This window comes from Penicillium alfredii (genome assembly GCF_028826965.1).
Source record: "Penicillium alfredii strain IBT 34128 chromosome Unknown utg000011l_segment0_segment0, whole genome shotgun sequence".
Classification (NCBI taxonomy): domain Eukaryota; kingdom Fungi; phylum Ascomycota; class Eurotiomycetes; order Eurotiales; family Aspergillaceae; genus Penicillium; species Penicillium alfredii.
In genome coordinates this window covers 2,155,478-2,179,828 of record NW_026622708.1, presented here as the reverse complement: position 1 = coordinate 2,179,828, position 24,351 = coordinate 2,155,478, and the positions used below count along the sequence as shown (strand labels likewise).

Here is a 24,351-nt window from a genome sequence, read left to right as displayed (position 1 = left end):
GGGCAACGGCGATGATTGGCCAGGTTTTAATTTAGGCTTCTACTCCCAGCGAAGTGCTGCCTGTTCCTCCCTCATTCAGCCACTGAGCCTGGAGCATCCTCGATTCGGCCTGATTTTTCTTTTTTTATACCCCAGAGACTGACCGTTGGGTGGAGCTCGCGAGATCCCTCTCGCCCTCGCTTCCACTTACCTAACACTTTTGCTGCTATGAATCATTCTGAGCCTTTCCCAAGGTTGATGTAGTCTTTCTCACATGATGCCAAGTCTGCATTTCTTTTCCCGAAAGTTTGTGATTCTGTGAAAAAAGAACAAAAAGGTGATTCTGCGAGTGTATTATCCTGGGAGTTTAATGTATGCGAGAATTGGCGCCCTTCGGTGTCTTAGTCTCTGCTTTTGCCCCGAATGAAAGCCCTGCTTGATGCCGCCCATGTGCTTTTCCTGGACTTTGCCATTGCCATTTGATACGATGAGACGATATAATAGCCTGGATTAATCATTCTTGGCTGGACGTACTTGTTTTCTTGTTTCTCCTCTCGTCTCCTCTTTTATTCTCGCTCTGGCATCGTCTCACCCGATGTGAACATGCCAGAGACGCCCGTGACTTCTCATGAACCAAGCACACTCCAGCCGGGACCGACGCAGCAGTTGAACCGATCCTGTGAGTCTTGCAGAAGTCTCAAGGTCCGCTGCCTTCCCAACCCGTCCACGCCTAACCAGTGTCAGCGATGCGCCAGGGGGAGTAAACCCTGCGTCTTCGTGGCCCCGCAACGGCGCCGGCCCCGAAAACGAACGGATTCGCGAGTGGCACAGCTCGAAAAAGAAATGCGCATGATGCGTTCGCTGCTGAAGGATCGAATCCGTGAGGAAAGTGAAGAGTCTCTTGAGGGGAGCGACGTCGACGACTCCCGGGAGCAGGAATTCGGGGACATGGATGTCAAAGATAGTTTCGATACGGTTCCCGGGGCTTCGAGCCACACATCTGATTCCATTCGATTCATGGAATACTCACCGGAGTTAATCGACACTTCGCATCCCGCGACGCACAACGATGGAGATCTCTCGGCACCCCCGTCTTTTGCTGCGATGCCGAGGTTCTCGCCGGAGTCGGACAGGCCCCCTGTCAACGACGTAATTGATCGAGGTATCATTTCTCTGGAACAGGCAGAGCAACTGGTAGGGGTTTTTATCCACGAGCTGGCTTCCCTATTCCCCTTGGTTATTTTGCCATCCACAACCACGGCGGCACAGCTGCGACAAACCAAGCCGGTACTGTTCCTTTCTGTCATCGCGGCCGCGTCCCTCTCCATTGACGCCGGTTTGGCAGCTGTTCTCAATCGCGAGATGGTTCGCCTCTATGCGGAGCGGTTCTTCATTGAGGGCGAGAAGTCGTTAGAGTTGGTCCAGGCGCTGCTGCTCATGATCATCTTCTACTTCCCACCGAGCTCGCCCCTCAAGCTGCAGTTTTATCAGTACACCCACATTGCCTCGACCATGGCCCTGGAGATAGGGCTCGCCACCAAACAACGCGTCTCAAGGAATTCCGAGCGTAAGAGCAGACATTACCTGCATGACGAGCTGTTGGCTGAGCAAGCCCGCGCCGTTCTGGGCTGCTATCATTTGGGCTCCACGTAAGAATTTCTTTTTTGAAGCTCACCAGATAAAGAATTCCACAAACTGACTCGTGAGGATAGGGTTGCCATGAAAACCCGACGCCCTAATCTGCTTCAGTTCAACGACTGGATGGCCGAGTGTGTCAAACACCTGGACCAATCGCCGCATCGAACAGATCAGCACCTGGCGGTTTGGTTCGAGCTTCAGAGAATCACCGATGAAGCCATGTCCTCGTTTGGACTGGACGATACCAGTGCCACCTCGCCCCTAACCGAGTCCCGGGTCCAAGCCGTGCTGCGATGGTTTGACAAACGGATGGAGACGTGGAGAAAGAATCTTCCTGCGGATATGCTGACCAGTAAGATATTTCTTTGGTTTTCCTTTCTTCTCCAGGGGAGCAAGCTGATCTCTGTTTCCAGTGCCCATGACCCTCGAGTATCGGTCTGCCATTCTTGCCATGTACGAGCTAGGCGTAGGCGAGGGATACCGCGATCCTGGGGCCATAAAACGACGATACTTCACACTTCCAACGCTCGACGAAGCCAGCGACACGATCGCCCCTAACGATCCTCTCAGTGCAATCCGCATTGACATCAATATGAAATGGCTGAACGCAGCCCATGAGCTCCTGGACGCCGTATCAGGCTGCAGCAACGAAACAATGCGGAGCCTCCCCAACCTCATGTACACGCGGATCGTTATGGCGGTGACCTCACTCCTGAAGCTCCATTTCGCCGTGCGGACCGGCGCGCTCGGCGAGGTGGTCACGCCACAGACGGTCAACGCAGGAGTCTACCTCGACGGTCTAGCCACCAAGCTAGGTGAGGCGAGCGGCGGCGGCAAGTACAAGATCCCGAGTCGGTGGTACCATATCGTGGCAGTTAAAGGCCGGGGCTGGTACGAACGACTGGAGAGCCGGCAGGGCGGATTAACTGGCGACGATGCCGACGCGGGAGGATCTTTGACAGCACCCGTGCCGCCATCCGCTACCCCGCGGGTTGGTACACCAAAACCCATGAACCCATCCGCGATGGAATCCTTCTCTGTAGGGCCCGGTGTATCTCACCTCAGTCCCGGGATGGAGGGCATGCGAGACGGGTACGTCATGAGTAGTGCCGGCATGTGGCCCATGGAGGGCGGGCATGGCCACAATGCCCATTTCTTTCACTCTCTCCCTGCTGGATATCAGCAGCCTCACCCGCAATCCACATCTCTCCCACCCTCTGTGGCGTATGATCCACAGCGAATGCCTCCGCCTCAGAGCGGGGGTACCATACCGGGCACGGGGATGGAGCTGGATGGGTGGCTTCCCGATGGGAGTGTGTTTGGTATGCCTCCGTTGCCTGAGTTCTGATGGAAAATTGGCTGGATCTCAGTCCAAGCATATGGGTAGTCAATGAGAACTGGGCGTCAAATCGATGTTCGGTGTTGAATGAAGTGGCTGGTATGCAGATTGGAGTATTATACCCAGCTGTATATATATATGCATATCTTTGCTCTGCAAATATCTGGTTTACTTTTTGAGAACGGGAATCAATGAAAGGGAAGAAACAAAGAGGGTATATAAATACTAGAGAAACAATCAGTTTATCTCACTACTCTTTTCCAAAAAAAAAAAAAAAAAACCAGAATCAAGTCTCACCTCTTGTCCATGTGCATAGTTGAAAATGGCTCACTTCCTACATGTGCATAAACCCGACTTTATATTTCCAGGCTAATCACTCTCCCGAGGTTCCATTTAGCCAAAATGACAAATTTCTCATCCTCAAACTCCAATCAACTGCGTTGTGGAAAGGCTTGGGATCGGAGCGTCGGTAGAATCGGAAATTCCGCCGATGAGGGCACGGGTTGCTCGGCTTGATTATGAGGTCCGATGATACAGACAATACTTGGACAAGATTGGTTTCCTTTCTTTGCGTTTTTATTTATCCACCTACTCCTCTCTCTCCCATTCTCGCCTTTTGACAGATTTGGAATGGACAATGTATCTTTTGGTCTACCCTGAGCCCCCAAATGTGATGTATAGAATAAAGAATAGTAAGATTTCTCAGCTAAAAAAAAGAAAAGAAAAGAAAAGAAAGGTGTTCCAGCATCCTTGAGGGTATTGTGACGTTTATTCGTAAACTCGTTTAAAGAGATCGTCGTGGCATCAGATACAATCATACATGGACATCCAAAAAAAAAAGTCCAGAAGACAACCCGGAACGGTTTCATGTGAAACGGGAAACGGGAAGAAACACAAAATGTAAAGAAAGGGCGTAAAAATTAAAGAATTAAAGAATCGAAAACGCCTCCAATGCATCCATGAACCCGGCAATCGCCCCTATCCCCACCAGTCCCCGAGTCGCATCTCGCGTCAAAGCTTTATGCCGCTCTTTGGGATCCTCACGTGATGTCCGCCGGTGGGAATGCGACGGAGACCGCTGAACAGACCGCGGTGGAGAGGGACGAAGACTGGGCTCGGGGGACGAAGATGAGAGCGGGTAAGCAGACTTGTGGCGGCGTGGCTGGAGCATATTGCCGTTGTAGGTCGGGGCTCGCGTCCAAGGCGGCTCGAACTGGACCGGGGGCGTGTCTCGAGGTGAGGGATTGGGCATGGTATTAGAGGTGCTCGGCTGGTGGATGGGCATTGAGCGTGGTGTATTGCCATATTCCTGGGTTGGATGATATTTGTATGGCTGTGGGGGAGAACCTGGGATATATATCGGGGCGGGCTGGGGCTGCGGTGATGGTTGGGAACGGGGCATAGCCTGGTTTGGAGGGTTTGGAGGTGGGAAGCTGCCGCAAGGATATGCAGCGGGTTTGCCATCGGGGTTAAGGTGTGGAGGAAATCTGGAAGACACGCTGTTGGAGTGGACTCGGCCGCCACTGATCACGCTGGAGCCGTTTGAGGGCCGTCGGCTAGTAGATCTTTGGTCACTTTCGTCGCTGGAGTCTGTTACCCGAGGTGATGATCGTCGGCTGTTCCGCCGCTGCACATGTTCATCTGACTCCGGGTCGCTGTCGACATGAGCTTGGTAGCTGGAGTATCGCTTGCGGCGTTCCGCAGCCTGTTGCCGAGCCGCCTGCGACTGGGGTTTGCGCCAGTCCCCCGTTTTCCCCTCCAGGAAGTAGCCGCGGATGCCATGGCCGTCGAAGTCCAGATCATCGGACTCTTCACTATCGGATGGGACCTCTACTCGGGGTGGACATGCTTTCTGGGCTGGTCGCCCGGCGCCTAGTAATCTAGAAGAATCCAGTGAGGGCATCCAAAGCGACAGCAAGCGAATCATGGCACTCTCAGAAAGATGCACCATATCCTTCGGTGATCGTTCAATATCACTCAGACCCACGTCGCTCTCTCCGAATGTTACAACGGGGAGCCGGGTCAAATTGGGACCCTTGGTCACGTCAATCAGCGGCCTCAGCGCCGAGGTCGTGTTCGGCAAGTAGCTCGAGTTGATCATCTGGCTGGTAGGATCCTTGGCAGCGTCTAGAGCTTCCTGTTCCACCAGATCCCACAGGCGATCAAGGCGCTTGGCTGACCAATATCGGACGATAACCATATTTTGGGCCTCTGCCTTATCCTGGGCAATGGCATCGTCCGGCGCACTTGAATTGCCATCATCGGCGCAGGATTTGATCAAGTGCCCCAGCTGCAAGATGCGCAACATCACAATCAGACCGAGCTTGAGCGACTCTAACTGAGCCAATAGGTACGTGACATGCTGTTTGCGAAAGCACCATTTGAGTCTCTCCTGCAGGGGGAACCTGCGAAGCTCGTCGTGGGCGTCGGTGTCTTTCAGCTTGTCCAACATGTGCTCGATTTCGATGAAAACCATCTGGCCCTGGTCTGCAATCTCCCAGGCCTTTTCGGTCGCTTCTGGCAACCGATCCATCCCCGTGGCGTTCAGGGTCTGTCCGACATGCTTGAGCGTCAGTGCAAAGAGCGAGATACCCTTGGCAATGCTGTGTATCTCGAGTCTGGACTGTGCGAGTTGACAGGCCGCGGCGTTCAACAGCAGCGACAGGCGGAACCCGGCGCCGGCGATTCGGACCATCGAAGCTTCGGAGCCTTAAAATAAGACAGCCTAATTAGCAAGACAAAGAAGAAGGGCTTACAAGGCCTGCAAACAGTGGCAGTCAACCTTACCTTGTGCCATATTGGGGGTATCTTCTCAGGTGTCACCAGCTCAGTATACATGGTAAAAAGCGAGAAGAGCTGGGGCGAAGAAGACGCAGTTGAGAGGAATGTACCAAACATACAGCTCCTTGAGCCGCAAACTTGCATATCAAGTGACTCAACGCCCGTCATACCCAAGCGAGTCCGAGCACTCGCCGTTCATGACGCCATGGCCTGGTACCCGAGCGGCTTCTCTTTGGCCTGCAACAGGGGCCCCCAGTCGATCTTCGGCTGATTGAGGATTAGTGCGAGAATCGATCTATGAGGACTGTTGGAGAGTTGTGGCAAAAGTACCCGACGGCACTGCCCCGTCACCGGCATCACTGAATCTTGGTGTCTGGTAAGAAGAATGATCTGCGGTGACCCTGCAAGTTGAACACCCGGGCGAGACACGGTCTGCTCTGTTGTTGAGCGAGTGTTTCCCTATTTCCTCGTATTTCTTATGGGTCTGAAAGCTTGGAAATTTCGAGAGACGGGACATCAAAGAACTTGAATCAAGACTGAAGAAGATCAATAAGAAATAGAGAAATCGTCTGTGGATCCCTTCACCCCGCCATCTGATCTGGAGGTCGCAAGGAGCACACTGTTGGTGTTTATTGTAGCAGTTGACAGCTCGTGTATTTCCAGCTGCTTAAGCTATATCAAATAGCCAGTATATAGTCAGTAAGCCAGTCTCTGTTTTTGTTGTAGCCGGGTTCGCTGTTTATTTGTTGCCGAGATACCTAGAGACATGTCCGCTTCCGGCCATTCGTAGAATCTCCCCCTATTTTCCCTTGCAATCTGCAATTCCCTCGACTGTCTCTGAATTCCGCCTCTTGTCTCCTCGGTCGCTTCATATCAGCTGTTTACACGGATACCGGCTTGCCACATTCTCCACTCCGGTCGACCTCCTTTTTTCCCGCGTGGCTACCGATCGTCATTGACGATTTCCCCAAGCTATCCGATGACCTCCCCGAGCCCCACGACCAGCCACGACGGGCAATCGCCATAAATCAGATCGCAGGAAATCGGGCACGCACTCACTGAGCTCTGACATCGTTTATGAGGTCGGATGGGTGAGCGACCCAAGGTCTCGAAAAGGAACGTGCGCGGCCGCACCCAGGAAGATCTGGAAGTCGGAGACACACACCAGTCATCTTGAGTGCTCCCGGGAGTCTCTGGTGCATGAAATAATGTCCGCTGACCCGAGTGTCACGGTCGACACCAACCCCTCTGCTCCGTCCGGGAGTCCATCGAACGCGCCTCATCCGTCCCAGCAGAACCCCTCGCCTGCCGCGGGCGCACCCCACAATGGCACTAAAAACGGGAAGGATGATGCGAAACCTGGACCTGAGCAAGCTGGATCAATAACAAACCCAAATGGGGAAAAGCCCAGCGAGACGCAGGAAGACGTGGATGATTTCGGCCTCCCCATTCGACCCCGCGCCACCCCCAGCCGGTCTGCCAGCAACCCCCCCGAAAAAAAGGCTCCCCACGTACCTGACGAAACCCGTGATACTCCTGCGAAGGCTTTAACTGGTAGCCAAGCTGAGAAGAGTACGCCCGAACCGGAAGCTTTGAAGGACAAGGCGGAGCCCAAGCCTCTAGCTACGGAGCAGGCTCCTGAGAAACAAGCGGGACAAAACGACCAAAAGCCTGAAACTCAGGATTCTCAAGCTCTACCTGTGAACAAATCGCAGACCGCGGATACCTCTGCTCAGCCGCGGACGTCCAAGTCAAAACCAAGAACTTCGGAAGTATCAGAATGGTCGCATCAACGACTGGCCCAGAAGCACCAGGAGCCAGAAAGTGAAAGCGAAGAAGAGGAGGAAACCGGGGATTGGAAAGCGATGCCGGCTCTCGGTGAGCTCGACTACTATGATGATACTGGGAGGCTTATTGCGCGCGGCGCGCAACAAGAGGATGATGATGAGGCCGTCTACAACGGTCTAGGGGGAGCTGGCAAAGGCTATACTCGAGTTCAGCTCGACGAAGATGCGCAGTCTGCCACCAGCTTGGACGAGGATACGAGCTACCTTTTCCGGGAAGCCGGGGGCAACTCCGTTGGCGTGGAAGGCGAAGAGCTCCGCGATTCTATCAGTCAACTCCAGGCCACCAAAGATTTTCTCAATGAGAGTCAAAAAATCGCATATGTGGGGGTAGTTCGATTGACTATTCACTCGATGAACCTGGAATTGGGCAAAGTACCTACGACCAAGTCTACGCGAAAGACGATCCAGAAAGCGCTGGACGGTATGAGAAAATGGGGCCAGGCCATGATGGCTCGCATTTATGTCCACATGGATATTGATCCGGCGGAGCAAATCATGATCGAGCAACTTGCTGAACATGGCGTGCAGCCCGAAGATCTTGTCCGGCCTCTTATGCAGAATGCTCGTGTCAAGAACCCCATGGCCGATGAGGGCGCCTCGAAAGATTCCGCTTCGTCGACCACGTCACCCGGATTGAAAGACGATCCTCAAATAAGGCTATCTACCGAGACCGATATGTCTTCGGAGCTCGGTTCTCCGCCGCCATATGAAGCACATGAGAACGAGGAGCTGCCCGAAGTCCGCACGCCCTCTCAGATGCCGACGTCGAACCGAATTGATATTGATCTTCGGTGGACGGTTCTATGTGACCTCTTTCTTGTGCTTATCGCAGATTCGGCGTATGATTCCCGATCTCGAACTCTCCTGGAAAAAGTGGGTGCTGCTATGGATGTAACATGGCTTCAGATTTCCCGTTTCGAGAAACGCGTCACAGACGCCCTTGAAATGCAAGAGCGGGCCGAAAAGGAGACCTGGGACGAGACTGAACATATGGAGAAGCGTCGTCAAATGTCCATGAAGCGCAAGTTCATGGTCATGGGTTTGGCGACGGTGGGCGGTGGCCTAGTTATCGGTCTCTCGGCCGGGCTGCTGGCTCCCGTCATCGGTGCCGGCCTTGCTGCTGGTTTTACAACAGTAGGGATCTCTGGGACTAGTGCATTCTTGGGAGGAGCTGGTGGCACTGCTCTGATCGCGTCAAGTGCCACTCTGAGCGGCAGCGCCATCGGTATGAAGGCCTCGCACCGGCGTACTGGTGCGGTTCAAACTTTCGAATATCGGCCACTTCATAACAACAAGAAGCTCAACTTGATTGTGACCGTCTCTGGTTGGATGACGGGCAAGGTTGACGATGTCCGGCTTCCCTTTAGTACCGTCGATCCGATCATGGGTGATATCTACTCCGTCTTGTGGGAGCCTGAGATGCTTCGAAGCATGGGTGACACCATCAACATCCTTGCCACAGAGGTGAGATCTTTCCTTGGTTGTGCATTGTCATTCGTTTTTAATACTGACTGGGTTTCCCACAGGCATTAGCCAACGGTCTGCAACAAGTGCTTGGCAGTACTGTTCTGATGGCTTTGATGGCCTCTTTGCAACTCCCTCTTGTTCTCACTAAGCTTGCGTATCTGATCGATAATCCCTGGACCGTTTCGTTGGCTCGCGCCAATTCTGCAGGTCTCATTCTAGCCGACTCTTTGCGAGAGCGGAATCTAGGAAACCGGCCAGTGACTTTGCTCGGATTCTCCCTCGGTGCACGAGTGATCTTTTCGTGTCTCAAGGAATTAGCCGATCGAGGTGCCCATGGCCTTATCCAAAACGTGTATCTTTTCGGATCTCCGATGGTGGCGAACAAAGACGAGTATCTTAAAGCTCGCAGCGTGGTCTCAGGCCGATTTGTGAACGGATACTCCACGAATGATTGGATTTTGGGTTATCTCTTCCGGGCCACGAGCGGCGGTATCATGCGCGTTGCCGGCCTCGCGGCTGTGGAAGGAATCCCGGGCCTGGAGAACTTTGATGTCACTCAACTGGTCAATGGCCATATGGATTACCGTTCTGCCATGCCTCGCCTCTTGAGGGAGGTTGGCTGGGAAGTTCTGGAAGATGAATTCGCGGAAATCGAAGACCCGGACCCAGACAATCATGCCGAACGACAGAGAGAGCTGATCCGTGAGATCGACGAGGCTCGCCGCGAAGCGGAATCAAAACCAGAGAAGAAACGGTTCGGTCTTTTCAAGCGGGGCAAAATGGCAGAGAAGAAGGGATGGGAGACCTATGATGTGGAACGAAATAATGCGCCTCGCAATTCCAGCGAAGCCCAGAGCGCACCCGGCAGCGTCCTTTTCGATATTGAGGCTATCCGGTCCGAGCTGGCCTCGGAAGCGATTGAGGTCAAGCAATTGGAATCGACCCTGCCTCCGATGAAGCTGGATCTCAACCCCCCTACCCCCTCGGAATCATCACCTGCGCAGACCTTATCTCCAAGTGGCCAGGATCCCAAGACTGCCGCATCTCCATCCGTTCTTCGGGCTGCATCGGAGCCACAGCTGAACACAGCCCCGTACTCTCCCTCGAAAGATGAACCTGAAATGACCTTTGATACCTCCGTTCACGAACCCCCCAAACGCACCCCGGATTTTTCCACACGACCGGAGCTGCGAACATCTTCTACCATGCCTGATATTGCAACCACGGCTGTTGGCGCCATGGCCCTAGAACCCAATGCCTGGGCCGATCAGGACGAACATGGAGGCGAGATACAAATGACGTTTGAGTAAAAATGGGGCTGCTCAACCCATTCTTGCTTTTTTTTTTTTTGTTTTTCTATTCGTTTTTTCTATACGGATTCTCTCGCTAGCTTCGTGGGATACAGGGCGCATAGCTTGCATGGGCGCACATGGTCTGGCTGTTGATTTGTGTATATTTGGATCTAGCCATGTATAACAGCAGGGCTTTTTATATTTTCTCCAATGGCTTTCAGACTCATGAATTGAACCATATTAGTAAATTGTAGATGTTACAGTTGTACAGATGTAGGTCGTGCGGGCATTCCTGTCAGTCACGAGGTTTCCCGGTTTCCCCTCCTTCGCCTGTCGGCTTCTCAATTCCCTCGGCAATCGCATTGTCTTGGGGGATGCAATGCGCATCCCAGCCCTAGCCTCTTTTTGATTCAAATTCATTCCAGCTGCGCGGACGGGGAGAGATTGCTATCGCGTCTCCACGCGTCGCTTCCCGACACAAGATCTCCGCCTTATCAGCGCGTATCGACCCGCGTTGGCGTCTCCAACCACTTTCCGAGAGGCCGCTAGTCGACCGCCTTCCATTCCCCGTTTATAATGAGAGTTCGACGAAAGCCTGATTCGAGCTGGTCGTCGAATCGTCTGACTAAGTCCGACCTGCCAGTTGGGGGCCACCTTTTGTCCACGTTCAACAAGTCGAAGGCCAACAACCCAAGTGCGGACAAGCCCGAACTCGAGACCACAGCCAAGCCGGATCCCGCGACAGACGAGGAGCCTCCCGGCTCCTTTGGGGATTTAAACGATGTGGAGGAGAAGCCCAAGCCTGCGCCTGACTCAGATGATAAACCTCTTAGTTCCATTGGGGAGTTGAGCGACCCTCCCAGCTCCATTGAGGATCTGAACGAAGTCGCGAAGCCCAGGCCTGAACCCGCGACGGATGAAGAACCAATCAGTTCCACCGAGGAGGATCCCAGCGATGATGACCTTCTCCAGAGCTTTGGCGACGAGAAGAACAAGAAGACATTGGAGAACAAACTGGCGGACGAAGGATATGGAAATCCCAAGAAAAGGAGTGCCCCCGCTTCCAGTGGCTTCGCGGACAGTGACGATGAGCTCAGTATCTGGCCCTCTTCTTTCCTCTCCTCGCAGGGCTCAAAGCGACACAAGACCAACACGTACCAATCGAAACAAAAGCCGGGCGCTTATTTGAGAGCTCCAAGCTCGAGTGCACGTTCAGGTGTGACATCCGAAGGATCATCTCCCGCCAATAAAACTCGGAAGTCCAAGGCAGGTGCGAAAAAACAACCGGCCCCGAAAACGAACGGATCTTCTGAGGAGCCAGATGTGGCCTTCAAGGTGCCTTTGGAGATCAATGCCCCGAGCCCACGGAAGCCTCGTGCCCGCAAAAATCAGTTCAAGCTGCCCCCGACCTTCCCCACTGAATCCATCTCCCACTCTTCGCTCGGCACCTCGTCCTCGAAAGATCCTCAGCCGATGATGTTAGACGATGGCTCCCCTGCTTCGTCCCTGAGCACCGCCCTTAGCTCCCCGTCCTCGCCAATCTTTGGGGGGATATCACGAGAGGAAGGGCTGCCTGATGGAAGTGATCGGCAACCATCACCGCCACGCAAGGCACTTTGCCCGATGTGTAAGGCGGAGGTAGATCCAGAGATGCTGCTACGGTTCGAAGCGCAGCCCAAGCAGCGCGTCCGAGAACAACAGCACTTCTGCGCTTCCCATAAACAAGACAGTGCGGAGAAAGAATGGAAAGCGCAGGGGTATCCCGAGATTGACTGGGACACGTTCGACGAGCGGGTCCAGCGACATTTCTCTGGTCTTGAGAGATTCATGGTCCCCGACTGCTCCTCTTACTATCGAAACATCCTCGACAGTACGCTAAAGTCCGGGAAAGCGAAGAATTTCCGATTGACTTTGGCTGGGGATGGGCTCGAAACGATCTCCTGCGGGTATTATGGGACGAAGGGTGCGGGGAAGATGTAAGTTGATTTGCAATGATTTCCTTGGCTTCATAGGCTGACTATCTCATCTCTTCACAGACTACAAGCGGTGATTGATCGTTACTCCTTAAAGCTGCGTCGCCTGGCTGCATCCGACCATATTGTCAAAACTGCCGGTGTGGCAGGCTACGCGCAAACTGTTCTAGTACCAGAGCTGGCAGTCCAGCTTGTGAAAGAGGATATGGGCGTGGCGGATGACTCGGCGCGCCAGATCTTGCGAGAGAGCATTGACCTCGGCGAGAAGCTCAATCCGACGCTCGACGACGTGGTGCCTCTCCCGGCGGAAGCCGAGGACCATCCCCGGGACTAGCTGCGATGCTGGGGTCCATTAGTATATCTTATTTTGTGTGTTTGCGGCGTCGATTATGAGATCGGAGCGAACTGTATTTAGATCACCATCTTGATACCTCCTGTGTTTGGGCGTGCATATGTTGTACTTTTGTTGATTGTTATTGTGGTTATTATCATTTAAATTTTATTCTCGAATATCACCGAGACACTCTGTGAAGCGAGGATGATGTTGTCTTTTTGTGTTGATCTCATCGGCGAATGCAATGGCATCATCAACCCAAAGAGGAAGGTGGAGAGTACGTTAGTCATCCGATAAGATGCGGAGAAGCATCGTCACCGACCTTCGATCCTTCTTCATTCCACCGCGTCAAGAAGATGAAGGAGAAAAGCATGCCATACTCAGAGACGACACCTCTCCTTGAGGTCCATGTCGCTCCCCAGCGATATCGGTATCCTCATCACCGCCTTCGACAAGCCTGTACTTTCCTTCTCGGTACACTACTTGTGCTGGCCGTGTCCTTGTTCTTGCTCCCCACTGCTATCCTGCCGAGAGAGCACGGGTCAATCTGGTCCTATCTTCCTTGGGCTCACCCACTGCCTCAGTCGTGGCCGCAGAGTTACGGGCTACCATACGACCAGCTCCAGCAGATCGTCCTCAACACTCCCTCCGCAGCCAAGGCCCGCGAGTGGAGCTCCTACTATACGGCAGGACCGCACCTGGCCGGCAAGAATTTGAGCCAGGCCCTGTGGACGTTGGAGAAGTGGAAGGAGTTTGGCGTCGAGGACACCACTCTCTCCGCGTACGAAATCTACCTCAACTATCCTCTCGACCATCGTCTGGCGCTCTTGAAGAAATCCGGAGACAAGACCGAGGTCTCTTTCGAGGCCACATTGGAGGAGGATGTGCTGGAGGATGATCCCACTTCTGGTCTGCCGGACCGCGTTCCCGTCTTCCATGGCTACTCGGCCAGTGGCAACGTCACCGCCCAGTTTGTGTATGTCAACTTCGGCACGTACCAAGACTACGAGGATCTCGTGAAAGCCAATGTCACCCTCAAGGGCAAGATTGCCATTGCCAAGTATGGCGGCATCTTCCGCGGGTTGAAGGTTAAGCGGGCACAGGAGCTGGGAATGGTCGGCGTGATCATATATACGGACCCCCAGGAAGACGGCGAGATCACCGAGCAAAACGGCTACAAGGTGTATCCTGAGGGGCCGGCACGAAACCCGAGTGCTATCCAGAGAGGTAGCACGCAGTTTTTGAGTACGTTTTTGTTTTTTTATGTGAATAGTGTTACACCACTGACTTCTCTCAATCAGGTTTCCTTCCTGGTGACCCCACAACCCCGGGGTATCCTTCTAAGCCCGGGTGCGAGCGCCAGGATCCGAAGAACGCGATTCCGTCGATCCCCTCTCTCCCAGTCTCTTACAAGGAGATCCTGCCTTTCTTGAAGGCCCTGAATGGCCATGGCCCCAAGGCCTCGGAGTTCAACGAGTTCTGGCAAGGTGGTGGTCTGGGCTACAAGGGCGTGGAGTACAACATCGGACCATCTCCCGAGGAGGTTGTCATCAATCTGGACAACTTGCAGGAGTACGTGACGACTCCGCTGTGGAATGTCATTGGTGTCATCAAGGGATCTATCCCTGACGAGGTAGTCGTCTTGGGTAATCATCGTGATGCGTGGATCGCTGGTGGTGCCGGTGACCCTAACAGTGGATCGGCGGCACTCAACGAGGTTGTCCGTAGCTTTGGCGAGGCTCTCAAGGCAGGATGGAAGCCTCTGCGCACCATTGTCTTCGCCAGCTGGGATGGTGAGGAGTACGGTCTGCTCGGGTCGACCGAGTGGGTGGAAGAGAACCTACCTTGGCTCTCCAAGGCCAACGTCGCGTACTTGAATGTCGATGTGGCGACGGCTGGTACTGAATTCAGTCCTCGGGCCAGTCCCTTGTTGAATAGTGTGATCTACGAGGTCACTGATTTGGTGCAGTCGCCCAACCAAACCGTTCGGGGCCAGACCATCCGTGACGTTTGGGACGGTCGTGTCGCAACGATGGGTAGTGGTAGTGATTTCACTGCTTTCCAGGATTTTGCTGGTGTTGCGAGTCTCGACTTCGGATTCAACCGTGGTAAGAAAGATCCGGTCTACCACTACCACTCGAACTACGACAGCTTTGCGTGGATGGACAGGTTTGGAGACCCGGGCTGGGAGTACCACACCGCGTGCACCAAGCTCTGGGCTGCGGCAGCTGCACGACTGGTGGAAGCTCCCGTGCTTGCCTTGAATGCCACTGACTACGCCCTGGGACTCGGCTCATACTTGAACCGAATCAAGCCCGCCGCGGAGAAGTTGCCGGGAGGTGTACACTTTGACTTTGGACTTTTGGACGAGACCATCTCCCGCTTCCACAGTGCTTCCAGGGCTTTTGATGCGTACACGGCCGACCTGACCTCGCAGCTCGGTGAGGATGTGCCGTGGTACCACTGGTGGAAGAAGGTCAAGCTGTTTTTCCAGATCCGACTCGCCAATGACAAGTACAAGGGCATTGAGCGCGCGTTCCTGTATCAGCCGGGATTAGATGGCCGTGACTGGTTTAAACATGTGGTATTTGCGCCGGGCCTTTGGACCGGCTACTCGGGCGCCACCTACCCCGGACTGGTGGAGAGTCTACAGGCGGGAGATGTGGAGAATGCTAAGGTATGTTTATTGATCAGCACCGCGGTCAATGCATGGAATGATCTACAGCGGCTAATTGCTTGTCTTGTTTAGAAATGGCGGGGCATCATCCAAGAGCGGATCGATGCGGCGACCCGGTTGCTGCAGTAAATACGTATATCCACTATAGGGCATGGGTACTGGTTTTCGGGTATATCATTTAGATTCGATATGGATGTAAATGTGGAAAATTGCACCATAGCTGCGTCTCTAGCATTCTGGGTTTGGTTCTGGCAGCAATATGCCTGTCCTCTGCGTATTCATAGCACTTAAATGTCCAAATATTCAATATTCATCCACCGTCAGCGTGCTGATGCAACCGGCGCGTGGGTCCTCGGAGTGGAGTCGGCAGCGGGTCGGCGCCGAACGCGGATTCTTCTCCGCTCTCACCATCTTCCTTCAGCTCGCTCTATTTTTCTTCTTTCCTCCGTTTCTGTCTTTCTTCTTGCTTTCTCGGTGCATGGCTGAGGGTGGAGTGTCGCTCAGATCCTGCCGTGTTACAATAGGATGCACCAGCCCAAGCTGCCGGTCCAGCAGCTGCTGATTTTGTGTATGTTTGTGTCTGGTTTTGACTCATTTGCCGAGGACCTTGCTTACTGACCTCGGATTTAGCAATATGTCGCTTCGCAGAACCCAGTATGTGTTTTCTCTGATAGCGTGAGGGTTATAGCATTCAAGAGCTGTAGCTAAATATCCGGGGTATTATCGTCACAGTCGTCTTTACTTCGATTCTGCCCTACTTGGTATGTCTGATTTATCACTTACCTTACCTCTCTCTTATGGTCTACCTGAACAACTAGATCTATCCAACTAACTGGAAATAGCCGGAACTCGTTGAATATGTGGGCGTCCCCAGAAACGAAGTCGCCAAATGGGTCGGCATCTGCTCCGCGGTTGCATCACTCAGCCAGGCCCTGATGGCCGTCCCCTGGGGCACAGCCTCCGACCGAGTAGGCCGCAAGCCAGTGATTCTATTCGGACTGACTTGCACGATGGTGTGCTCGATCATGTTCGGCATGTCGCAGAGCCTGACCATGGTGCTGATATCGCGCATGATGCTCGGCTTGATGAACGGCAACGTCGGGATTCTGCGGACCATGGTCGCCGAGATGGTGCCCGAGCGCGAGCTGCAGCCGCGCGCGTTTAGTATTCTGCCGCTTGTCTGGACTGTCGGTAGTATCTTCGGACCGGCATTTGGCGGGATGCTGGCGCGCCCTGCTGAGAAGCATCCTGCGCTGTTTGGTGACTCTTGGTTTCTGCGCCGGTTTCCCTTTGCGTTGCCGAATTTGGCGGCTGCTTGTTTCTTTATCATTGGGATTACCACTGGGTTCTTGTTTCTCAGAGTGAGTGGATGTCTGGCTGTGAAATGTCCGTGGAAAGTATGGGAGTATTGAGTCTGACACATTCTTTCTCTATACTTCTAGGAAACTCTGGAGACTCAGAAAGACCGTCGGGATTATGGTCTGTTTCTGGGCAAGGCTATCACCAGGTCCTGTCTTTCACGCAAACATCAGGACTCTGGCCCAGTGACTTCGGATGAGCGAGCATCCCTTCTCCCAGAGAATGGGCAACCACCTCGCAAGAAGAAACCAGTGAGACAGCCCAGCTGGTCGCAGGTTTTCACGCCGCAGTCCAACCTGGTGCTCCTGGCTTATTCCCTGCTAGCAATGCACAGCATGGCCTTTGACTCGGTGTTCCCAGTCTTCCTGCACTACCCGGTGCAAGAGTTCGAGGGCAACCCCGATGTACAGCTGCCATTCAAGTTTGCCGGTGGTTTTGGAGTTGGTGAGTTCTGATAGTCTTCTACGTTTATTAATCATAATAAACCCCTAAACTAACATATGTCTCCTTACCATCTACTTCAGACGCCCAAACCATCGGCCTATTCTACACAATTATCGGCACAACAGGAATGGTCATCCAATTCCTGTGCTTCCCACCCATCGCTACCCGCTACGGCGTCCTCAAGTGCCTAAAAGTCTCCGTCATCATCCTCCCACTAACCTACCTCATCACGCCATTCACCGCCCTCGTACCCGTCACACTGCGCATCCCCACCGTGCTGTCCATCATGCTGGTCAGACTCAGCGCAGGCATCTTCGGGGTTCCCTGCTGCACGATCCTGCTCACCAATTCGGCGTCGACGCTGACGGTGCTCGGCACTTTGAACGGCGTCGCCACGACTTTCAGCGCGGTTGGCCGCGCCGCTGGCCCCGCGCTGACCGGGGCGGCATTCTCGTTTGGCGTCTCGCGTGGGTATGTCGTTTTTCCGTGGTGGGTGCTGGCGCTTTTGGCTGCTCTTAGTGCCGTTCCGGTGTTTTGGTTGGTTGAGATGGAGGGGCCGAAGAGGGAGGATAATTATGATTATGATGACGATGATGAGGTTTATGATGATCATGATTATGATGTTCGGACTGGGGTGGAAGTTCGGGGTAAGAGGTATGGGGCAGCGGATGCCTCGAAAAATGGACGCTCGGAGACTGCATGATGGTGGCTGCATAATTGGGGGGGAGGGGGTATATACTCGATGCCTCGAGTCTTGTCTCGAGACTTCGAGTGCAACCCATGTTAACAAAAAGAACTGCAGAGAGTGCATCTGTAGATAGCAATGTATATACACCTGCCTACAAAATGTACATCTGTCTACATCCCACAACAAAGGACCCACCACGCTGGAGCAAGTTCCCCACGCGTACCTCGGCCCATTATTAATTGGCCCCCCTCGTATCCCCCAACTTGAACCTTACCTACAGCTTCTTCTTCGCTCTCTCCCCAGACCAACCACTACAACCACAGAATCAATCATTTACTCACTCACAATGGTAAGTATGCACAATTGCAAGAGATGAATCCCTCTATAGCCTCTCTCTCTCCCCCCCCTTCATCTACAAACAAAACAAAATGAGAACCAGAACTAATAAACCCCTCAAAAACAGTCCACCCCTACCACCACAACCACAAACTCCGCCCTCGCCCTCTCAGCCCTCACCTCGCTGGGCGGCGCAATCGGGTACGCGCGCACCGGGTCGATCCCCTCCATCGCAGCGGGTGTCTCCGTCGGCGCGTTGTACATGCTCAGCTTCGCGCGGCTGCGCGCGGGCCAGTCGTACGGCGAGGAGGTGGGTCTGCTGGCGTCGGCGGTGCTGGGGGGCAGCTCAATTCCGCGGGCGATTAAGACGGGGTTTAAGCCTGTCCCGCTGGGATTGTCATTGTTGGCGACGTATGGGGCTGTTGTTTTTGGGCTTGCCTTGAAGGATCGACGGGTTTGATCATTTTTTTTGTTCAATTGAAAATGGATTGAACTGGGTGGACGTGGCTTCACTTGTGGATGGCAGGAATTTTAAAATTCAGAAAGGTGTTAGGTAACTGTGATATTCAGTCTACAGTCTACGCTACTCAGGTACAGTTCTGATATCGCAACATTCTTCTTGACTTGAGCTACACACCGTAGATGCACCAATTGTAATAAATTGACGCACCTGACCACTCAGATATCAGATTGTCTCCCTACCTCACACTTGACTTACAGATCAAAGGGCATCATGCCCAGACGGACCAAACATCTCGGGTTGCCAACAAGAAAAAGACTGGGCCGGATCGGAGAAGAAATAGAAAACAAAGAGAAAAAGCGTTAATACTCAGGGGCGCAAGTCACGTACTGATGCCGGTCAATTGGACTCCGAGGCAGGAACAGCGGACCCATCTTGTAGTCGGTTGCACCAACGGTGAGAAAAGAGTGCACATGCGTTGCGCTCGGCGGGGAAAGTAAAAAGAGAGAGAGAGAGAGCCTGTGAGGATACCCTGGGAGGGTTCGGGCCAGAACTACTGATGGATCAGGGCAGTAATAAGAGCAGCCAGCTGATAGTAGAACAAAACAAATGGTCAAGTGTAGCTAGAATTTTGAATATGTCGAACTTAGCTGGAGTCCGTGGGTCCGTCACTTTCAGACACCTTCCCCATCCCAAGGTAAAAAAAAAAAATAGTAGCAACGTCAATGCGTCGGATCGACCACTGTGTCGGACTCGCGGATGGTGCCGACCACTACGGCGCCAGGAAGCTCGCCGAGGGCCGTTGGCGCGGTTCGATCGGGGACGAAGGCGTACCGTGGTAGCTGGGCCATCTTTTCCTCCGGACTGGTCGTCTCGTCGGAGAATATCATTCGCATAAGCTTGGACTTTTCCTTCTTGGCAGGTTTCTCGCTCGGTTCGGGGCCCTTCGCGGCCGCATCCTTGGCGGCGCCAGAAATGAGATCGTCCACAGACGAGGAAACCTGACCGGTTTCTTTGCTTGTGTCGCCATTCGCATGACCGGCTGTGGTGGGTGTCGGTGGGATGGGATGACCCATGTGCATTTGCTGCATCTGCTGGGCATTGACTGGAGGCGCACCGAAAGCTGGTCGCTGAGGAAGACCGGATGCACTCGGTAGACTTCCGGGTCGCGAAGGAAGGTTGGCGTCGGTAGGGGTCGGTTGTTGTTGAGGGAAGGGTGGAGGAGTAGCACCATAGCCAGGCGCGGGGGGCTGACCGGAAACACCGGCCGGGAAGGGTTGAGGTGAATATCCAGATGGAGGGTATGGCGCAGCAACTGGAGTTTGTTTCCCACTGGCTGGAGAAAACGCTTGGTAGCCCGGGCTGGCGGTCTGCTGGAAGGGCGGGGCGGCGGCGCCTCCGTAGGGTTGTGGATAAGGATATTGCGAAGCGGGCGCAGCGGCAGGAGGTGTTTGGCTCTGAATCTCAGATGTCAGTATCAATTGTTAAAAAGGCAGGGGGTATAAACAATAAACTCACATATCCAGCCGGTGTCGGTGTCGGCGTCGGCGCAGGTTGCCCGGCGCCTACGGGAGTAGCCTCTCCGCTACTACCACCGGCAAGCATCTCTGCACGCTTCGCCTTGTGTTCTGCCAACCGCTTCTTCAGATCCGACGGTTGTTCAAGCTTCGGCTTCTTCGCCGGCTGTCCACCACCAGAGCCACCCCCCGACGGAGGATTCCCCGTCACAGCCTGGCGCTCAGCCTCAGCCTGCTGGAATTGGGTTGCGACACGCTGCTGGTGGGCTTGAAGCACGTCGTCCGGAAGACCCTCCATGCCAAAGATTTCCACATCGAGGCCCACTCGGTTTGGCAGCGCATTGTCAACTTCGGTCAACTGTTCCTTGTGCACTTGGCTCATATGCACCGACAATCCTATATTATGGCGCAAAGATTGTCAGACCAGGAACCGGGCAGGTTTTTGTCTAATCCAAAAGGGGGTGAGGAGGCAATCCACTTACCTCCAGCCGTGTTGAGTCGCCGACCACATCTCTCACACTTGAAATGCTTTGCTTTCTGATGCGAAATCAAAATCTTGAGATCATCGAAATCGCGCTCGCAGTAATAGCACCACGGACGAGCCAGGAGCTCGTCGAGGGTGGGGCCACGTCTTTTCTTTCCCATAATGACGTCAATCCGAGGGGGTAGAAGGTGTAGAGAGACGCAGTTCCACGTTAAATGCGACAAGAAGGCAATGTTCGCAGATGAGGAGATGCGAGGATCAAGCTCCAAGTGCACCACTGCCAAGTCCGAGGGTCACCTGGTTACACGTGACATTACACAATACCCCAAAACGGAAGTACTAGATGCAGCCTGGAGGCATTTACTTCATACAAAAATAAGCAAGTCACGGCCATCGATGCCAACCGACGGGAAAGTAACGTGGAATTAACGTGAAATTAATATGGAAGTAACTGAAATTAACGGGATATACAATGTAGAATACGTCCAGCCCCAGCGGCGGTCCCTCGGAAGAGGGCCCAAGCCACGGGACCAGATCCTTCGTCCCAGTAGTATGTACAAATCCCGTCCTGCATCCATGAACAACAACAAAATAACAAACCCATAAGTACTCCTTCATAGCTAAAATGCAAAACAAATCAAACTGTAACAGCACCCGGGCACAATCAGAGGGGACAAACAGGGGCCAGTCTCAAAACCCAGTGTGAAGACACGGACTCATGGAGACGGCCCCAGCTGTATGTCGCCAGCATCTCTTTTCTGTCGGCTCCACGGCACTATTCTCTTCTTTGTCTGTATTTCTGGTCTCCGGCCTGTGGCTTGCTTCTCCAACATGAGTATTCAACTACTCTCGACAGATATCTCGAATGTTCAATTATCGGCGGTGGGGGTCGTGCGGAGGGCCAGGAGGACCTGGGGGTCCTGGGGGTCCCTGGGGAGCTGAAAGAGGCGGCAGAGTGTAGGGGACGTAGGGGAAGGGCGCAAACTGAGGTTGAATGGCTTGGCCAAGTTGCGAGACGGGAGGAGGCGGAGGCGGAGGAGCAGTAAATGCAGTAGGGTAGTGAGGGATTCCCATAGGGGGCAGGGTTGGGCCCATGTGCTGTGGGCTCGGCAGAGTAGGGATGGTGCTGGGTGCCTTTGGTGCAAGGTTTCCACTGGGGATCGGAGCAAGAGAAGGGGACTTCTTGCGGCGACCACTGGGCTTGGGAGGTTCGTGGGCTCTCTTGGTCTCGTCGTGAACGCGGTCAGTTTCAATCTGGGCCTTGGATCGCTTGGGGTTGCGGATGCGTCCTTCACGGTTAAAACGGTCCCAGTGGTCAAGCATGGCCTTGGTGCGCTTGGGGTTCTTGGAGTTGAGAATCTTCAAGCGTCGAGCTTCCGCAATCGACTCGGTGGTCTCCCTCCTTGCAGGTGCCGCAGCGGGACTCGCTGTGGGGTTGGGAGAAATGGTGGCAAAAGTCGTTTCGCCTGTCGATTGGTTGGGTTGGGCCGTCGAGCCAGCCGTGGTGCTAGCACCGCGCCGACCACCTCGGCCGCGCGTAGAAGTAGAAGTCTGAACAGGTTCCGATGAGGCTTCCAGAGATGCACGAGATGATACGCGTGCCAGACCACGACCTCGACCACGACCGCGGCCGCGGCCAACGCCCCGACGAGAGGTAACGGAAAGAGCATCACCCTGGGAAGTCTCGATTGCTGGAGCACGTCTGCCGCCACGACCCCGCGTGCGCCGCTTCGCAGGGTGGCTCTCCGCCTCGGTTTCGTCACCGGTCTCTTCTTGCGTTTCTTCGGTATCATCGGGCTTGGCAGCGGCTTCAACCTCAGCGGCCTTGCGCTTGCGGGTGAACTTGGGGAGAAGAGGCTCTTTGTGAGGTTCCCACAGCCTGGGGACATGTTCCACTCCGTTCTTAGTGATGGTGGGCCAGCCATCAGGGTTGCGGTTGTCGGGGTCTGCCTTGGCAGCCATCTTTCGGGCTTGCGCAGGGGTCGGAGCAAGACCTCCTTGAACAAACGCATCTTGTGGGGCCCAAACACTAGCGGTGGAGGTGTTTCCCTGGAAATAAGTATGCTTGTAGCCGTACAGCATAGCCTCCTTCCGGTCCTCAAAGTCACGGTCATGCTCCGGGACCTCGGCCACCGGGCGTCCATCTTTCTTCTTGTTCCCCATGAGGAACGATCGCTTGGCATCTTGCGGGAATGGCTCTCGAACATGCCGGCTCGCCAGGTCCTCAAGCTTATCAAGAGCCATCCATTCTTGCTGGACAACTTTCAAAGCGAACCCTGCTGCCTCGGTGGCTGCATAAAGCTCAGTGGCCGTGAGATTCTCGGGCTTTCGGAGCAATTCAATCAGAGGTTCATATGAACTCAGTTCAAGAAACTGGGATTTCTCGACCTTTGTCTTCTTGTATGGTTCAGGCCGTGTAATCAGCTCCGGTGCCTCTCGCTTTCGGGACTTGGAGTCGCCGAAAGCCTGCTGCCATCTAATTTCCAGCTTGGCCCGTTCCTCTTCGTACTGGGGGGAAAATTGTTCGACGTCGTGAACATTCCAGTGCTGAGCGAGGCGCTCCTTCACATCGGCATCCCGCCAGTCCGACACGCGCTGGCGATACTCCTCCGGGTAGGAAGTTCGTGGGTTGGCGAGCCATTCCAGCTGATCGAGCTTTTCTCGAGTCTCCTGGCTGGCCTTGGCACTGACGGCCGGCTTGCCTTCACTATTGACGCCATCGATGTGGTCGCCATTAGCCAATGCGGTAGCAACCTCTTCCTCTTCTTCGTCGGGGTCACCCTCCTCGGGCTTTGTTGCCCCATTGGTGAGCTCTTCGTCGGCGATTTCTTCGTCACCGATGTCTTCATCAGCGACATCTTCTTCATGAAGGTCACCATTCTCTGCATCGCTTTCCTCGACGCCTTCATAGTCCGAGAAGCGGAGAGTCTTTGGGTGAGCCGACGCGACGTGAGCATTTAAAACATCTTCTTCAGTGAGAGTGTCATCATCTGGGAAATCCAGGAGTTTCCCACACCATGAGCATTTCAATCTCTGGGCCAGAGGCTCTGGTGATTGGGATATCTGAGTGGAAGTAGACTGGGGGCGGAAAGGTTCGGAGAATTGTCGGCGCAGCGGAGAGTCCTGACTGTCACCCACGTCGGAGGAGGGATTGTCCACATCCAAGTCGGCCCGGGGAATAGGGGCCATTTTGAATGGAAGAGAAGAAAAACACACAAGAAACTCGAAAATGCGATCAAAGAGAAGAAAAGTTGGTGGAATCAAGATCGAAGAATGGCAGCGGTCTATAGATGGTCAGTTTCGGGTGTCCGGTTCGCTTGCGGTGCCAAGAAACCAAGTCATTGCAGCGCAATGTGGACACTCCCAGTAGTCAGGGGAGTACAGGAGGGTGAAGTATGAGGAAACACACAGCATGCCAAGAAACAAGACAATTCAAAGAAACTCCAGAGGAAAACATTCAAAGGCAAGACATGAATCGAAAAAAAAATTAATAAATAAAAAGAAACAAGTCAGAAGGGAACGGGTGTCGACACGGTCGGGGGGGGGCGCATTGTGTGGATCAGGATCTAACCCGTCGGGAAGTACTGCCAGACTACTAAAAACCGCATCAAACAACACAAGACCTACCATGAGGGATGGAGGGTTGAAATAAGCCCAGAGATTGAATGGCACAGGATGAATGTACCAATTACTGATGAATATTAGTGATGAGCTCTGCCGCTGAACAGGGGGGTTG

At 53.9% G+C, this 24,351-nt stretch overlaps 9 protein-coding genes across 9 annotated transcripts; 6 read left to right on the top strand and 3 right to left on the bottom strand.

Moving 5' to 3' along the window:
• Positions 1–483: 483 nt before the first annotated feature.
• On the top strand, positions 484–2,965 carry NUU61_009238 (uncharacterized protein; the record flags this gene model as incomplete). The annotated part of the gene is made up of 3 exons (XM_056659763.1): positions 484–1,628; positions 1,692–1,969; positions 2,031–2,965. Coding segments are annotated over 3 exons (2,358 nt in total), but the record flags the coding sequence as incomplete, so codon positions are not given.
• A 919-nt stretch (positions 2,966–3,884) lies between these two features.
• NUU61_009237 (uncharacterized protein) lies at positions 3,885–5,753 on the bottom strand (the record flags this gene model as incomplete). Its single annotated transcript, XM_056659762.1, has 2 exons — positions 3,885–5,665; positions 5,744–5,753. The coding sequence occupies 2 exons, from the start codon at positions 5,751–5,753 to the stop codon at positions 3,885–3,887; spliced, it is 1,791 nt and encodes a 596-aa protein (XP_056508055.1).
• Positions 5,754–6,945: 1,192 nt separating this feature from the next.
• On the top strand, positions 6,946–10,361 carry NUU61_009236 (TMCO4 family protein; the record flags this gene model as incomplete). Its single annotated transcript, XM_056659761.1, has 2 exons — positions 6,946–9,048; positions 9,111–10,361. The coding sequence occupies 2 exons, from the start codon at positions 6,946–6,948 to the stop codon at positions 10,359–10,361; spliced, it is 3,354 nt and encodes a 1,117-aa protein (XP_056508054.1).
• Positions 10,362–10,919: 558 nt separating this feature from the next.
• On the top strand, positions 10,920–12,650 carry NUU61_009235 (RTC4 family protein; the record flags this gene model as incomplete). The annotated part of the gene is made up of 2 exons (XM_056659760.1): positions 10,920–12,319; positions 12,380–12,650. The coding sequence occupies 2 exons, from the start codon at positions 10,920–10,922 to the stop codon at positions 12,648–12,650; spliced, it is 1,671 nt and encodes a 556-aa protein (XP_056508053.1).
• A 356-nt stretch (positions 12,651–13,006) lies between these two features.
• NUU61_009234 (M28 family metallopeptidase) lies at positions 13,007–15,456 on the top strand (the record flags this gene model as incomplete). Its single annotated transcript, XM_056659759.1, has 3 exons — positions 13,007–13,895; positions 13,952–15,327; positions 15,400–15,456. 3 exons carry the CDS (start codon positions 13,007–13,009, stop codon positions 15,454–15,456), a joined length of 2,322 nt encoding a protein of 773 aa, XP_056508052.1.
• Positions 15,457–15,852: 396 nt separating this feature from the next.
• On the top strand, positions 15,853–17,776 carry NUU61_009233 (MFS transporter; the record flags this gene model as incomplete). Its single annotated transcript, XM_056659758.1, has 6 exons — positions 15,853–15,895; positions 15,958–15,981; positions 16,060–16,088; positions 16,170–16,688; positions 16,770–17,130; positions 17,211–17,776. Coding segments are annotated over 6 exons (1,542 nt in total), but the record flags the coding sequence as incomplete, so codon positions are not given.
• Positions 17,777–18,164: 388 nt separating this feature from the next.
• NUU61_009232 (TMEM14 family protein) lies at positions 18,165–18,614 on the top strand (the record flags this gene model as incomplete). The annotated part of the gene is made up of 2 exons (XM_056659757.1): positions 18,165–18,167; positions 18,282–18,614. The coding sequence occupies 2 exons, from the start codon at positions 18,165–18,167 to the stop codon at positions 18,612–18,614; spliced, it is 336 nt and encodes a 111-aa protein (XP_056508050.1).
• A 722-nt stretch (positions 18,615–19,336) lies between these two features.
• On the bottom strand, positions 19,337–20,776 carry NUU61_009231 (putative C2H2 finger domain protein; the record flags this gene model as incomplete). Its single annotated transcript, XM_056659756.1, has 3 exons — positions 19,337–20,071; positions 20,133–20,527; positions 20,614–20,776. 3 exons carry the CDS (start codon positions 20,774–20,776, stop codon positions 19,337–19,339), a joined length of 1,293 nt encoding a protein of 430 aa, XP_056508049.1.
• Positions 20,777–21,488: 712 nt separating this feature from the next.
• Positions 21,489–23,804, bottom strand: NUU61_009230 (uncharacterized protein; the record flags this gene model as incomplete). Its single annotated transcript, XM_056659755.1, has 1 exon — positions 21,489–23,804. The coding sequence occupies one exon, from the start codon at positions 23,802–23,804 to the stop codon at positions 21,489–21,491; it is 2,316 nt and encodes a 771-aa protein (XP_056508048.1).
• Between the last annotated feature and the right edge of the window lie 547 nt (positions 23,805–24,351).